General features: G+C 44.9%; 1 protein-coding gene across 1 annotated transcript in view; it reads left to right on the top strand.

Annotated features, from left to right (window-relative positions):
- KIFAP3 (kinesin associated protein 3) overlaps positions 1-11,849 on the top strand; it is a 65,845-nt gene extending 53,996 nt beyond the window's left edge. The window contains exon 20 of the mRNA XM_051806154.1: positions 11,430-11,849. Within this exon, the coding sequence (XP_051662114.1) occupies positions 11,430-11,538 (109 nt within the window). The 3' untranslated portion in view covers positions 11,539-11,849. The remainder of the gene's footprint in view (positions 1-11,429) is intronic.
- Positions 11,850-17,294: the final 5,445 nt, after the last annotated feature.

The following is a 17,294-nucleotide window of genomic DNA, read 5'->3' on the forward strand; positions in this document are numbered from 1 at the left end:
CTGCACCAGTGAAGGATTAGGGCCCAGCACTGCCTGTAATTGGGGAATATCCCTACCAGGAACATACTATTCATATCTAATGTTCAATTTACAGCAACTTTTTAATGTGCTTGGGTGCTTCTTTGTTGTCATTGTTCTTAGCCAGTATGAGGAGAAGCTCCCAAGCAGCTCTCTGTGTATGCCCCCCACAGTGCAGCACACAGTCCTTGCCCCAAGGAGCTAATAGTCAAGGCAGGCAGGGAACCAAAGGTGAGGAGAAGGGAAAGTCAGGTGCCAGAGCAGAGCAGGGCACTCGAGTGCTCCCTCAGTGCCCCGGTGAGCAGACCACACCACCTCGCCAAGGTGTGTGGTCTGGAGTCGGGAAGGATCGTGTTGCACTTGTTTCATTTACTGTAAGAGCAGTTTAATTGCTCCCAACAATTGCACCAGTATGCTGAGAGATGAAATGGCTTGCTGGGGAGTATTTTAAAGGTGCAGTTTTTTCAGCAAGTTGCAGATGCCGTTTGGGAAGAGAGTTAGTGCTGAGGTTTTAATGCGCTTCAGCTCTTTTGGAATACAGGATACTTGGGCCTCTTTCACTTGCAGTTGCCTCTTTTACATTTCTTTAGTTGCTTTTTATTTTACTGTATTCCACCTGCAGTTGGCCTCATTTAACCATCATGGTTTAGGTGACTATTAAGAATTTTAAAAGAATACCAAAATGCCGTGGCAGTTAGCTCAAGTCCTTTGGAATGTCTTACCAAAAAATCCCCCAAACCTGGCTCTGTCTCTTCTGAAATGTAACATTAATTAATTCCCACGTTCTGTCTGCTGCTCTTAGTCCCTCCAGATGTGCTACTAGGAATAGACTGGCTCCCTGGTTACAAGCCATCTGGGCTCTGTAAACTGATTTGCACTTATATTAAACAATAAGTGAACAGAATGCGGAAGAGTTATTAAAGCAAATGTACATTGCTTATAAATCTCAAAGTAAAATATTAAAATGTAGTAAAGGGGAATGGAATGTGCAAATGAAGACCTGCTTGTTTTTAATGAGTTTAGCTGTGACCTTCTCGATTTCAACTAAAAGAAAAGAATTTTATTTTTCTCTTTAAAAAAATTTAAAAAAAAAAGAAAAAGAAACTATAAAACTGCTTACAGAAGTATCTGAGACAAAAACAAGGAAATATAATGTTCTAAACTTGACTGGTCCAAACCACTCAAGCTGCTGTGACAGCTCATAAAACTGAGAGTAGTTTTTAACTGGACTCTGTTTTACATTGCCAGAGTGAATTTTCCTTGCAGGAAGTAGCCAGAAGGTTTATTTAGTTTCCAGACTGCTGCTTTGATCTTTCCATTCTGTCACTTCTCAGGTTACATAGCCCTTTTTCACTGCAGTAAATCTGCAACAGTTAATGAGAATAAAATTTCCTCCTTCTCACTGATCGCATGCTGTTAAATGCCAAACCACAGCCAGCAGCATATTTGCAGAATTCGGCTGCACTGTACAAAAACAGCACAATCAGTTTAATCTTGTTGGTTTTGTAATTCATTTTATTGAGCTTTTCTTTTTCAAGTGACCTATTTTATCAAGACAAGTGGTTGCAGGGCCAGATCTGGAAGAAAGATTTAAAAGTGCAATAAAGTGAAGGGTGTTTTGTATGCTGGGTATAAGCATGGTCACAGGATTCAAAATTAAACCTACAATGAGGAGTTTTAAAAAGTCCCATATATCAGTGGGATATTTCTTGTGGTTATTATCTGAACTGAACACGTGCTGTGAACAAGTCTCTAGCATAAAAATTAATATATCAAATTAATTTCTTTGCCAAATACTTCAAATTGTTTTGATTCTAAAATCTTATTCTGATTCTGCATTTATCAGTTTCAGCCAGTGACTGAACCACCCTTTCTCTTCCCTCTGGAAAACAAGACGATGTTTTTATAACCATGAGATTTAAAAAAATAATAAATAAGTTTACAGAGTTTATTTGCCTTATGGGTTTTGAGCTTTGTAAGGTTTGTTGTTTTGTTGTGGTGGTGGTTTTTTTTTAAGACTCCCTGCCAACCTTATGGTCTTGAAACATTATTCATTCATTTAATTAAAATTTTTTTTTTTTTTTGGCATAATAATGCTACCTCAAGGTATAGATCTCCCAAGAAAATGTTCCTTGTTTGTATTTGTATCTGCCTTGTTTATCCAGTGTTATCCCTAAGAAAAAAAACCAGTATGAGACTTCCTTCTTTGTTTACACTAAAATCATTGCTGATTTGGGATAAATTTTGACAAAATTTCACTAGGGCCCTGTGTTGATAAACAAAAGTGGTTGAAATCTGGATGATCATCCGTGGTGGTAAAAAATATTTAAAGTTTATTCATGAGTAATAATGCTCTGACTGCATTTGCCGTGCGCGCTCGAGCGAGCGCTGCAAATCCCCCAGCCATGGTAACTTTCAGAGAAGGCTTTGAAAGCTTTTATTGGCTGCAGCTGGAAGGCAGAGCAGAACAGATTTTTTGACTCTGCCTCCCTCCCTCCCTTCAGCATCTGGATTATCATCCCCACTGAGTTGCCCAGTTCTTAGTGCTGAGCCCCACAGGCAGCATGACTGTCGCCGTGGCTTCTCCGGGCATTAGTGCACAGAGGGAACTTCTGTCCCCATTTGTGTCGAAGCACAGAGCTGAGTGGCAGTGCTTGAGCTTGAGGAGTTTGTATAAATATAAATAAAGGGATTAATTCTCCAGCTATGAACCCTTCACTGCAGGGCACAAAACAGTTGCATTTTTGTTTCATCTGCTTTTTCCAGAGTACATTTTTACAGTGACCTGCTCTGTAATGTAGCACAGAAACCAAGAAACACTTCCCATGTGGAAATGGGAAGGCTAGTGGAAGGCATGGACCAGATCCAGAGCTGATCTCACCAGTGGCACCAGTCATCTTTAGGAAATGGTCCCTTCAGGATCCTATTCTGCTCAAACTGTTGCCTGAAGCTTCTTAGTACACAATCTAACACTGAGCTTGCTGGGGAGGCTTCAAACCTTTCCAAGCCAGACCTATTGCTAGTTTAGATTAAGGCAATGTACTCTTCAGTTTATGGAGTCGACAGATACACTTTGGACTGTGCAAGGAGAGAGGGGGAGGAAAGGACATCTTCCTTTTTATTGCCTGCTCCTCAGGGCTTTTTAATTTGTTTGAGTTCTTAATTAATTTTTAAGAAATGGATGTATCTAATCAGTGGGTTTGGCCAGTTGCTGAGCCAAGAGCACAGAAGATGTTTCTGTCAGGCTTTTAATGGAAAGCCAGAGCCCTTGGTTTCTGTTCCAGCTCTGACTGTGCACTTGACCTTTTAACAAATCCTGTAGAGAATGGCTGATAAACTCCCTGTCCATGTGGCAGGGCTGTGAGCCTGGCTGAAGGAATGCTGCAGGAGCTATCCTGATGCCCTGCAAAGAGACAAGATGGCTCTATGAAACAACTGGAGTCTTTGAGCTGCTGTTTTGCCCCCTCGCTATACTGTGCATTGGTTGCTTTTCTAACAGGGCAGAAATAGCCTTTTTTTTTTCCTAAGGAGTTTTACAGAATAAGCAAAAGTCTTTTCTGTCTATGTCAGTCTAATTAGAGCCTTCTTGTTACTGTAGTTTGTCATTTGGCTGTCTTTAATGTCTGGAGTGTTTTCTCTTCCAATACTCCAATGGGAAGCTGAGGTCATGGAGAAAAGGCGCAGCTTGCCCAGGATCACACAGCAGGTAACTGCCGGAGCAGGAACCCCAGCCCACGGCCCAGGCTGCATTCACAGAGCAGGGATGGCAAGGGCTGCAGCTCCCAAGCAAGGCTCCACTGAAATTTGGCTGAGCAAGGTCATTTGGCTTTGGTTCGGTGCTTTCTTACTATTCAGTTTGGAAATTTTTTTTATTTTAAATGTTTCCCTCCCCCGGTGGATTTTGGCGTGATTATTGCTTGGTGCATAGCTGGAGCCTGACACAGAAGACACAGCGCTCGTTTCTCCACCATTGTCATCTCTGCGTTTGTTTATAATTAAATGGGAAAAACAGCAGTATTGTGCTGAGCTACAACTGGGCACCAAGTCCAGAAGCAATTGGAAACTTTAAGTCATTAAGTGCACTGAAGAAAGCTGGATCACATGGAAGGAGAGACATGATCAAAGCTGTATCATGATGCACAAGGGAGCTAAAGTATTGCACAGGTTAACTTGGACACTTGTGAGCAAATACATCATTACTGGTTAAGGAACATTAATATTCAGTGCTAACGTAGAGATGGACTTGGTACTTGATGCAGTGTGCACAGTCACTGTCCCTACCTCAAAACTCCCCTCCTGCTTGAGGGCTAGAAAGCATGGAAAAAAGGCTTCACAGATATGGAAGAAAAAGTTGGGGCCGTTAGAAGCAGAATTTAAGAGACTTGTGGTTTATAGTTTAACATCATTACCAGTAGTGGGAGAATCTACAGTTACAGGACATTACATAAAGAAACATTGTTTTTTCCTAAGGCTTCCTCAGTTGTATGCTTTCTCCATAACCCATGGTTTGTGCTCTTACTCTGAAGCACAGAAAATTTATGGTCAGTGAAGGAAAACCAGAGGTAGCTGGCATGTAGGAGTAAATAGGATTATCTTCTTGATTGCTAGACTCTAAGGAAGGGAAAAAGCAATGGGCCTTGTGCCCCTTTGTGATGCCCTCTGCTCTTTCATGATGGGTGGTAGGAGAATGGGATCCCATCCAGTGCTTAGCTGACAGGGAATATCAGCAGACAGGCCACAGAGTCCGTGGGCTTCACAGGTTCTGAGCCTTGGCTTAGGTGTGGTGGTTCACTGGTACCTGCAAAGGATACCATCTTCTTACCTAAAGATACCATTAGAAGCTGGAGGGGTGTGTGTGTTCTGTGGAATTCAAACCCATTTCCTGCCTCCTGTGCTTGGATGCACGTGGTGCCTAAATCCTCACTGTCCGATGGGTCGAGGCCTGGGTGCCCCCAGCTCCCCTGCTTTTCTGTACCCTGCTCTCTGTGCAGGGGAAACCTGTGCATGGAGGGAGGGAGCTGCAGCCTTTACTAACCAGCTCATTGGGCTGGCAGCACTCTGTCACATCCCATACATGATTACACTGCCCTGCACTGCAGTCCTTGTCTCAGACTTGCACTCCAGCACCTCTCATCAACACTTCAAAAACAAGCAAACAAAACCACCCACTGAGATGAGAGAAAAAATATGGACTTTGCTGCTGGCAAACCCCTGTGTCTCTTGTTGACAAGTATAATCAATAAACTGCATCTCATTTGTACAGATTATAATGCTGTGCTTGTCTGGAGATTAAAGACTGGAGTGCCACTCCTATGGCTCAGGCACCTCCTGAGGGAAAAATATAGCCTTCAGTATTCATCTCAATGTAATGTCTTTTTGTCTGTTATACAGGGAAGCTTGATAGAGCATTGTGGAATACGGGGGTTTATGGCATGGGAGTTTATAAGAGAATGCAGGACGGTAACTGTATGGTACCAACAATGCTGTCACACGTGAGTAGATTCACAGAAGGGAAACTTTAGGACTTGAAGGATGCACTGCATGAAGTTCTGAATGCCTGGGATGAGGTGGGGGATGACTTGAGAGTGAAGACAGTGCTTTTTAGGAACAATAATACCTGGTGTATAGAGGGAGAAGGTAGAGAGGAAACAGTGAGGTTGCTATGAACTGTACTTATATTGGGTTTCTGAAAAATGCTCAGAAACTTTTTGGTTCAACCCCCATTCTCTGATACTCAGGAGGAGTTTTGAAAAGCTGCAGGTGTGATCAGTGGCAGGAGGAAGAGTGCCATGTGTGTCAGCAGGGGCTGCCTGTTCACACCTGCACATAAACCCTCTCAGCAGCTCATTGGAGCACCAGAACTTTGGGTGGGATTCCTTCATTTGGACTTGGTGGAGTAGCTGATGAGGTGAAAGCTGCAAGTAGTATTTGGTTGGTCTTAGCAAGGTTAGAAGATCTAGGGAAGTATAAATTTACAGATTTTTTTTTAATTTAAAATAGATTTTATTGTTAATAAAATTATAAAGCTTATATCCCTGGTAAGTAGCTGAGAGCCTCTGAGCCGTCAGTTATTGTTGATGCAGAGTAAGGAGGGAGGATTGACGGGGTTTTATAACAGGTTTAGGATGAAAAGAAATGTAGCTGAAACCTTAGGTCCGGTGGAAGCACTGTATGTGTTTAGCTTGAAGTTCATTTTCAGTGGGCAGTGATTCCAGGGTGCTTTAATTTGGGACAGAAAAGGATGAAACTTTGGCCCTAAAGTGTGAGCTCCTAAACTGGTACTTCACCCTTGAAGGCTTTTCCTGGGCTGCCTTCACCTGCACGGGCAGTCCCAGTCTTTCAGTGCACACTCTGGTACAATCATTACCACAGTTGTTCATACCTCTGACTGTACAGGCCTGCTTCCCAAACTGGTTTTTTGCTAGGATCGCTCCAAGATCCGTGGATCTTCCTGGGGGGGGGAGTGTTCAGTTGGACTTTAAGGGGTTACTCATGACCAAGAATTTCCTCAGCGACGCTGGACTTGCCTTTCTGAGGCCCTGCTTATGCCAGAGGAATTAGTACCTTGGAATTAGGATCTAGTTTTAGAGCACCCTGTCAGCACCAGCACAGGCACCAGTGTGAGCACTGGTGTGGACAGGCTCAGGTGTCTGTGGCTCAGGAGAGCTCTGTGGTCACTCTGCACCCGGGCGCTAATGACCCAGTGAGATGCTCAGAGCCTCTCCTCTGGTACCGTGCCCTGGGGAGCAGCACAGGTACCTGCAGGGAAACCCCAGCAGAGGATTCCTGGTGGAGTGCTCTCTGTGGGAGCCTGCCAGGTCTTCCAGACGTTCCACAAAGCCTGTCTAGTCTCTGGGGCTCTGGGGGCAGGAGGGAGTTAAGGAAAGGAAGTATTTTGTGGGTACAGTGGGACACCGGCTGGCATTTCCTGTCGAGTGGGGGACACAGTCATTCTTTACATCTTAAATTATGTGAGAGCATCTAGGATCCTACATGGGCATATTAATTTGGATGTTATGAATCAGAGCAAGCATCAATAAGCAGAGCTGTTAAGAAATCTCTCCTCACTCATGCACATCAGGAACATTTTCCTCTTCGGCATGTGTTCTTCAGTTCCCCAGCAGTACAAGCAAATTGGAAAGTTCAGCTGTCATTTGGGGAAGGTCATAGATCACACTAGCAGCCTGAGTAATCCAAGAGGTTTTAAGTATCATAGCATTTAGTTTAAAGTGAAATTTGCTCTGACAGGGGCTGGCAGACCAATAGGAAAAAGAAATATTTGTGCTTGGAGAAGTGCATGTGTAGAGACCTCGAGTATAACTGATGGCTGGAAGTGATTTCAGTCTAAAAAAAACAAATCATTAAGAGAGTGCATAGGGGTAAAATACACAGTTCATATTTTAAAGGGTCTCAAAATGAACGAGCAACTGAGGTTAGCAGTACGTAGTAATTAGCTGGGCTGTTCACTGTTTAACTCCATCAGCCCCAGGCGTGGGGTGAGGTTTGCACAAGCACACGGTTGTGCTGTGCCCGTGGGTTGCAGACATGGATCTCTGTGCGCAGGCGCGCGATGCCGAGAGACAGAACTGCCTGAAATCACTTGCACAGTGAGGCAGCAGCTTAATTCATTTATCTGAGGGGTTTGTTGTGGTGGTGTATGATCCATATCCAGTCTACAACTGCAGGGGTGCATGCACTTCTGCTAGGTACCAAAGTGAATAGGGAGGAGTATTGGGAGGAAAAAATACTAATTCTGGGATGTGTATTGTTGCCCTAAATGGCATAATTACGTGTCCTTAACTTTTTGGGAAGACAGGCTGGTGCTTCCTCTGCTCAGCACTGAGTTTCCTGGTAGATGCTGTATCATAAGGCCAACAACACATTTTTCCTAGGAGCAAGTTTTGAACTCGATTGCTGGTATAAATTTGAGCACACATGGCACAAATCATGATCTCAGGCCAGTCGTTACCCAACAGTGTTTACAGCTGCAGAACTGCCATCTCTCCTGGCTCTCCCCTTCTGCTGTTCTTGGCAGAAGGGGCAAGGATTCATCAGGACTTGGTTTTTAAACCCGTCTCCACCTTGGTGGGTTATGCCCTTGGCCTGCCAGCCTCCTGAGCGAGCCAGACTCTGGACTCAGTCTCCAGGCGCGTGTTGGCTGTTTGGTTGTCCTACCCCTCCGTTATCTCCTGGGCTAAGGAGCCTTCCCTTCAACTATGACAGGCTCTGTGCTGCAGCCTGCCAGGGCAGTCAGTCCCACAGGCAAAGCTGGTGTGCTTCAAGAGCACTAACTTGTAAAAATGAAGCCAGTTTTTTTGAAGCATGGTCAAACGTTCATTTACTTAAGAGAAATATTTAGATAGGAGAGAGTAGTGATTTGATCAAGGTGTTTTAATGTGATTTTCTGTTCCTTTTTTTTTTTTTAGCTATCCAAAGCAGTTATCAGCTGATCCATCTCTTCCAGTTTTCTTCAGGACACTAACATATGTCTGAACCATTTGGAAATAACTGATACTCCTCAAAGTTTAAACTCTAGGGATCTTTACCTAATTACTTACACGTTTATAAAAAAAAATATTAAAAAAATGATTTGCTGAGAATGTGATTGAAACCATATTTTCCCTGCTCTTTTTATCAATTTAAATACATTTAGAAGTTCTTTGAATAAGGATTACTGAGCTGGAAGTGGCTGGAAGAGCTCAGCCTCCAGCGATAGAGGCCCATTGCCACCATGTGGCTCAGGGCGTTATTACACCTCACCCCAAAGAGTCAGTGCTATTTTAGTTTGGGGTGTATAATGGAGGGACTAAAAGAAGCTCAGGACAGGTCTCCAACTCCTGTCTTTGTTGTGTGCCTCTCTGCCACAGTAAACCCGAGGATGGCTCCTTCTGTCTCTCCCGTGGGCCAAGGCATGTCCCCTACAAGCTTGACTTGCAGTCAGCAGCCTCAGGCACCCTCCCTCTCCTCACTCACTTAAACATCATTCCAGAATGAGCTTTTCAGTAGGGAGCAGAATTGCAAAAAGCCCTTATTCTACCACACTAGTAATAAAAGCAACTTACCACAACTGACATTGTTACAGTCACAAAAAACAACATTGAAAGATAAACCCAGAAAAGCATTTTCTGTTAAAATAGCTTTTCATTATAAATCAAATATAGATGTTTTAAGGATGTTTGGAAGACAACAATGGAATTCCTGAGTTTGAAGGTAGCCTTAAAGGGTTCTGCTTCTCTGCAGTGTTACACATGTAACTGGGAACTTGTAGAAACACAACAGAACCCGACCCTGCACTTCCAAATCCCACTACACCTTGTTTTAGTATGTTATTAACTCCTAGCACTGACAGTACCAAAAGAACTCCAAAAGAATTGATGTTTTACGGTAGTTTTTCAATTGGTTTGTTTTTTTTGAACTGCCAAAAATACTACTCATCTTTCTGCTTGTCCTTGTTGGCTTGCTTGGAAGAGCTTTGGGGTCTGTGTTGAGACATGGGCCCCCAAGGGCAGCCCATGCGAGGTCTGTCTGTCAGTCCTTTGCATTCTGGAAATCAGGAACAGGGAGGAGCAGGGACCATTCTCTGGCTAAGGTGAGTTCACGGTTTGGGGTTTCTGGAGATAAGAGTGAAACACAAAGTAACAGGATTTCTCTTAATCCCCTCTTTCAAAGCTTCAAGCCTCATAATGAGAAAGCTGTTGTTTGCCAGGTACAAAGGAGGCAGCTGGGGAAGGTGCCTCAGAGGTCACCAGCTCATTTCCTAATGAGCTTGAAAAAGAGTAACAGGACTTCAGAGTGGATACAGGAAAGAACCGGTGGCCAGAGGCAGGTGTGGAGCCAGAGCAGTGCGTTCACAGAGCTTTGCACCACTGCAGGATACACCACAGCCACTCTGCTGCTCTCTGCTGTGCTGAAGGCTCTGCTCAGACTGATGGCTCGGTGTAGGAGGTGGGGACAGGGGCATTGCCCATTCAAATACACACAGGCAGACATGGGAATGCAAAGCACTTCCAGGACATGGCATTTCTCAAGGTATTTTCAGATAAACTGGAGTGATTTTCTCTGCAGCTTGGCTGTTGACTGTGTCCCTTTCCCTCTCAGAGGACAAATCTCAGCCTCAGACTTTCCACCTTCACCTGATTATTAGAACATCCCATGAGTGAACTAGTTTGCTGAGAAACCAGGCACCAAGGATCCTTTTCTAGGACCTCACTGAGACACAATCTGGGGAAAGTGCCTTTGTGAGGACAGAGTGATGGACATGGTCCCCCACCACTGCAAGCTGAGCCCTTTCAGTCCAACTGATTCAGCAGTGCCAGCTTCTTGCTGAGCCAGGGCCTGGGGCCCACCCATTGTACATCTTCTGGAGGGGTCATTCTTTCCCAGCCTTGCCTGTTGCATAACCCATGTTCCATATGGATAATTGGCAGTAATGAGGTTCAGCTTTTCCCCACTCCAAAGGCACTTTGGTTCTTTGTGTTTTGACAGTCTTCAGAGGGGAAGTTCAGCTCCTTTCAATGCATCTTTAGTCAGAAAATAAATCAGGATCCTTTTTCATTTGTCCCTCTACTGAAGTGGAAGTTAAGAAGTGACATAACTATGAATAGGCAGTAGTCCAGTGTCTTAAGCAATATTCGTTTTTCCTCTACCTCCTCCATGAGAGTTACTGTGGAGTATGAAAAATGTGCCACTTTTCCCTATGCAGTTCTTGTGTTTTAATATCTAATTCATTGCTGTGGTACTCTTTAGGTGTAAGGGATTTCTCTTAAGGGAGACTGTAGGTGCTATTCTATATGAAAAATGAATTATTCTGTCTCATTAGTACATAGCCTTTCAGTATATGATGAATGCTTTCTGCCATTTGGCTGCTAACCTATAGTCCACCTGAAAGCACCATCCTTTACTGAACTATGTTGCTGTGTCACATCTTCTCACTTTCTCCCTTCTAGCTGGTGTTTTCCCAGGCACTTCAGAAATGTACTGAAGGCAGGGACTGAGACTGTTCAGAGGTGCTGTGTAGGGCAGGGTTACAGTGGCCTTGGCCAGAAGCATGCACAAAGCCTTTCCTGAAAGACATGTTAACTTCAGTATACAGAGGGAGAAATCCAGTTACAGGAGTGAAGTTCTTGGCCAGTAAGTCCATACAAGGATGGAAGAGAAGGGGTCTGTCTCTTCTGAGATCTCCTATGGACCTGGAAGCCTTTCCTCAATAGGAGTTGTGTTGATTTCTCTGCAGCATTTCTTTTCCCACCGGGGAAGAGGAGACAGAGGAATGCTGGCTAGAAAGGGAACATGAACATGGCTTGCAAAGTTGCCTCACAAAACTCTGGCAGGAGGAGTTGGAGACACCAGCCTTAGTGTACCTTCTCTGCCCTACAAAAACCTGCAGTTTCTCTCTCCTTGTTATTTTGTAGCATGGGAGTTGATGGATTCGGTCAGTCCCCGGGGGTTCCGGGCCGCCCAGCGACTGCCTATGGATACCGCCCGGATGAACCGTATTACTACGGCTATGGAGCACGGTGAGCGCCCCCAGCCCCGGAGGAAGCGGGTGTGCCTGCAGCACAGCTCTGTCCCTTGGTAATGCATGACTGTACCAGATGGGGCCGTCACTCTGTATCCTTTGGCATGTGTAGCTCCAGATAAACGTAGCCTTTCTGGGTCCAGTGTGTTAGTGACAGTGTTTATTCTTTGGTTGCTCTTTGTTATTATTTTTGTACAGTATTCACTCTGTGACTTGAAAGCAGGAATTGGAAACTACTGGACTGGAAAGTGTCACATTATGTATATCAAGCTACTAATTTAATTTCTATTAAACATAAAAACCTGTGTGGTCAGCAGTGGTGAATATGTTTCTAACCAATGTTTCATGTGTTTTACAAGACATTTAAGACGAGTGCTCCATGTGCAGTGTGTTTAACATGGACTGTTTCCCTCTCACACTTCAGTCACAGGAACACTGTAAAGCCCCAGCATCTCCTGGCACTGCCCTGACACATAGTTTGGACCGGAGTCCAGCCCTGGGTCTGAACACTTTAATAATGGAAAGATGGCACAGATTCACTCCCTGGAGCTTCAGATATTTACAATCTGGTTTAAGTGCTTGAGAACACTTAAAATTAGAAACTACACTACAACAGAATACATTTACCATAGCGTTTAAGCAGAGCTCTGTGGGCTGAGAGAAGACAGCCACACCCTGAGGGCCAGCAAGAGAAAAACACTGTACCTTGGTTCAGAATCCAGATGCAGAGCCTTTCTCCCAGCTTCCCCATCCGGAAATACAAATCCATCCTGTCCTGCTCGTTCACGGGGCTTAAGCTGGATCTAAGCACGGATCACTGAGCAGCACAGACAGGCCAAGACACCTGCACGTTGGGCTCACAGTGCAGGGATTGCTTAAAGCCAGGGTTTGAAATATGCAACGTGCAAACAGAGTTCAGGCTGAAGCTGTTCTTTAGCTGTGCACCCCCAGCTAACAGACACAAGAAAGTGAGGGAAATGCCCTCTCTGCCACAGCCATCAAGGCAGTTCAGATTTTCACTTTTTAAAAGAAAAGCTACCTCTGCCTCATCTTTTTTTCTTTCATTAATGGCTTTTGATTTGCAGAATTGTTCCTCTGCTCTTTTCTCCCTCATTTATGGCTTAAATGGAAAGCTGGCTTGCACTGGGGGCTGATCCTACTAAACCTGTTGCCATAATCCCATAAGACTGGGGTCTGTGCTGGGAAGGTGATCTTTAAAGGCATGAGCTTGTTTAGGAAGCTGACAGACTATTAGTCTTATACTTCAAAAATACCTTGGAAATCAAGATTGTTTTGAAACCTTGCTTTACCTTTAAAAAGTGTGCAGGTACTTTTGTAAGCACCATTACTCCCCGTGTTTCATGCTTCATGACTGGAAACAAGGCTAAAATTAGCCATGGTATTTCTTACCAGTTTTCAGCCTCCTCCCTGTGCTGGCTTCTTGTTCATGGCTTCACTCACTGGAGGTAGGTGGAAGAAAAGCATTGCCAAGATTAACTAGTATTTTTAAAATTATTTTCTATACCATTTTAAATTAATTTTTATGCAGTTTCTTAGAACGCATAAGATCTCACTAGAAACATGGCAGAAAACTGGAATTAAGCTAATGGCTTTCCAGTGCTGTACCTTTCTAGATGCTTTCCTTTGTTCTGAGGCCACACTGGATTTGGCCAGCAGTTGTGCTACGTTTAGTCAAAAGCTTTCAGATACTTTTATGGTTATAGCTGTGAGAGAAATTCCCCAAACTGCACACTCAGACTCAGGCTTTTCTTCTGAGACTGGCACTCGCTCCTCAGGCTTTTCCAGAAAATTAGTGTGAAGTTATTTAAAGCAGTTGCCCTTCTCATGGAATGTGTTTTGGGGGAAAAACAAAATGAAGTGGGTCCTTGGAGTATATGCAAACTATCAATGAAACTGAAGGAGCCTTTAATTGGAAGCTTCAGGTTAACGAGGAGCTGCAGTCGAGCTCCAGCGAATGGGTGGGTGTCTGTAATTGTATTACAGTTGTGACCATGCTGAGAATAAATGGCAGTGGAAAAATCTCTGGCAGCATTTTTAGTATTCAGTGTTAGGAGTTTATGAGAAAAGAATAAAAGATCAAGTATTTGTAGCTTTGCCTGGCAGCAGCTAAGAGAAGAACATCATTTATCTGCAAGCAGAGCTTGGTAAAAATTACTCAGCACTTAGTAGCCTGAGGACAGAGCCTGCTAGCCAAGATGAAAAACAGCTGTGCCACTGCACTCTAAGGCAGGAGGGAGGCTGATTTTCCCCTTTAATTACAGTTCCTGAGCCAGAAAGGGAGAAAAAAAAGATAGGAGCACATAGACTTTTCAATCTATATCACATTTCCTGTGGGTGTTGGAGGGAGCCTGGAGAGTCTGACCTGTTTAATTATATGTATTTATGGATTCAGTCCCTGGGTACTGTATCCTGTATAAAATGGGGCGAGGAGGGATCTGCTTTCTTTTAGCAACTTCTACAACTTTTGTCCTTTCCTCTTTTTCCTGGTTTCTCTCTCTGACTTTGTAAGGCTCCTCTTTTCTTTCCCTGCAGGAGCAATCCTGAACCATCCCAGGAGTATCCTCTTTCCCAGCCTGCTGCTAATTAATTAATGAGTTTGGTTAGGCAAGTGTTTTAGATATAATTAGGCTGTAAAGTTAATAGCACAATGAAACAAGCATGGGCTGAGAAGCTCATAGGTCTGGTAGCGATTACAGAGGCTTTGTGCAGATGTACGGGCTCGTTTCCGTGAGCAACGGGCTCAAAGCAGCCGCCTCAGATCGTGTGCTAAGTTATTACTTGTACTACACGGGTATTTAGGAGCTTACCAGGGCAACAGGGTGGGGAAAGCAAAAGTAAACAAATATCCTCATCCCTGTGAGAGCTCAGGAAGGACCTGATTCAAGGTCTTTTAAATATCCAGGGGGTGTGGAGCTGTCTGCTGACAGTTTAACATGTGCATTTCATTCTGAAATCAGACTGCCATGATTCTGTTTAGTTTAATCCATTCTGGATTAAATGAAACAGGAACAAGATGTATCTACTTCTGGAATAAGCAGGACAAGCTCTGTTTAGATACAAGAGATTTCAGGCCCCTCTGGCAGGTTCTTTAGTGGAGTTCCTGTAATAAGGGCACTGGTAAGCTCAGATGTCCTCTTGTCATGCCAGGAGGCTGAGAACAGCGACAGCCTCCATTCCTGCTGTGACCATGCTCAAAGAACAAGGAAAACAGTGAAGCTGACTTACTGGTGCAACTCATGTGGCAGCCGTCAGCCCCTGAAGTTGTTGTGATGTGCTCAGTTTTTCCTCAAGCTTAAGGTTTTGAGGTTTTCTCCTGAGAGAGCTCTGAGGCACTAGGAGAGGTGCTGGAGCTGCACAGATGGTGGGGTGACAGCGCTGCCCTGCACGTGCTTCACAGGCACAAGGTGACATTTGCAACCAGTCGGTCTGGACACCCACTTGAATAAAAATACAGACTTTTTCTGGAGCTGGAAAAAGTGTGTTGGGGTCCCAGCCCCCTAAAAAGAGAAACCCACTTCTGTTTATTAAGCAGTTGAGTACTTGAGAAATATTAGCAGCAATAAGCTACTGTGCTGTAGTTGGAACTAACATGACTAGGTGGGAATAGGACATCACTGGAAAAGGTATCAGCTGGGAGCACCACTGCAGCCTTGTTTTCCCCTGCCTTTCACAAAGGCCACATGGCCTGGAAGAGGAAGAGCTGGAGAAGATTTCTACAGCACAGAGAGCGACTGCACCAGAGTCTGCTGGACAGACTGGAGCTGTGGATGTCCTATCCCTGGAGGTGTCCAAGGCCAGGCTGGATGGAGCTCTGAGCAACCAACTCTAGTGAAAGCAGTCTCTGCCCATGGCTGGGGGTTTAGAACAAGATGATCTTTAAGGTCCCTTCCAACCCAAACCATTCTGGGATTCTATGACAATGGTCCCCAGATGTCCCTTTAGACCTTAAAGGCTCTATTCCATAGATGTGCTTTTTGCCCTGTCATCTCCTACTGGCTGGCTGTCTCTCCACTATGCCAATCTTTTCTTGTCCAATCAACTTAAATAACCAGTTACAAACCTAATGAGGTACTTGCTACAAGCTCTGTAATCCTGCTGGTTCCCTCTGTCCCTGAAAGACAAGGGTAGGGGGGTTCATCAGCTCCTGGGTGGTACTCTGGAGGAGCCCCCCATTGGTTGTTTTTAGGAAAGGCAAAAGAAGTTTGTGGACAAAGCCCAGCTGGGGTGTTTGTGCATCACCTGGTGTAACAGGGCCCTAAATAGGACACACACCTCGGTGCCTTCAGTCTGTGTGGAACAAAAGACTCGCATGGGAAAAGCAGGTAAAGGCAAGGAATGCTTCTCCACAGAGGCTGTCCAGCAAAGGAAATACACCATAAATGATGCAGAGCAGCCAAGGTTTGCCTTTTCTTCCTGACAGCCACATGAATCACACCATAGCCTGAGGCTAGAGCCAAGTGCTGGGAGCAGAAATCAGATGTTGCTTATTAAGAATTTTTTATCTTTAAGTTGTTCAGATCTTCTGACCTTCTGCCTTTGCCCTGCCACAAACACACACAAATCCTTACTTAGACCTTGAGTAAACTGTGGTGAGGAATGTCCAGAGTTTCCCTTGTTTTTCACTTCGGGGGCAGGGTCTTTTGGCATGACTGTCCCATTTGGGCCAAAGACTGGATCTTCCCTGCCTTTAAAGAGGGAGGTGGTGTACCTGAATTTTATGTAGTTTCTGTTCTTGTGTACATTATATTACCCCTTAACATGTGTCATAGTGTACGTCATACTACATATGACCCATTTTACTTTCCTCCAGCCTCCTTCTCCCATCATCTTCCTGCTTTATTAAAAAAGACCCAGATCATCCATCTGCCAGCATATGCCTGTGCCAGAGAAGTGGACTCCTCCTAGCACTGTGTCCCCATGTTAACCTTGACATGCCAGCTTATAGCCCTCCCCATGCACAGGCGTAGGAGAAATCCATTCTCCTTGCTCATCTGAACAGATGGTGAGGCTCAACTGAGTGGAGTTTGGGTGTGGATCTGAGGGAATCCCTTTTCCTGTGCAGGTCCTGTGGCTTTGTTGTTGCTAAAGGGACTTTGGCATAGACGAGCCACTGGGCAGCAACCCCATGTCTCTGGCATCATCCAAGCTGTCCATGGATAAGAAGACTTCACTAGAAATGGGGAGTGGGGAAAGTGTACTGCTAAAGAATACAGTCTAGAAAGTTCATGCTGAATTTGACAGCACAAAACTTAGTGCAGGTTAAACCCGTGGAGTTGAGTTACTAAAGAAAGCCGAGGTGTTCCCACAGCCCAGACCACCTGTGTTAAACACGCTGCCCTGGCCATTAAATCTGCGTCTAGACGAGGCCACGCGTATGGGCTGTGCTGCTGGTTCAGAGTGACTGAGCAAACCACATCCTCACGTCCTGGCGCTGCAGGAAACTGGAATAACACCGGCGATACGAAAATAGCGTGTGAAAAGCCCAGACCTCCCACCACTCTGGAGTCATTCCTTTCAACCTTCACTCTGCTGTCCAAAACACTCACGTGAAATCTCTCCCCGGAGTCACTTTACGCTGCAGCGCGGAGAGCAATTAGTTTTAATGGCATTAAATGGATCTCCTCGCACAGGAGGTGCACTGCCGACTGTGTCAGACAGACCACCTGCCTTGCTCCCACCCTGCCGGCCCTGGTCCTTGGGCTGGCAGGGAGGGTGGCGCTGGGTGCCCTGTGGCAGC

Source organism: Manacus candei, unplaced genomic scaffold (genome assembly GCF_025592945.1).
Source record: "Manacus candei isolate 608988 ecotype Guabito, Panama unplaced genomic scaffold, ASM2559294v1 h1tg000005l, whole genome shotgun sequence".
Classification (NCBI taxonomy): domain Eukaryota; kingdom Metazoa; phylum Chordata; class Aves; order Passeriformes; family Pipridae; genus Manacus; species Manacus candei.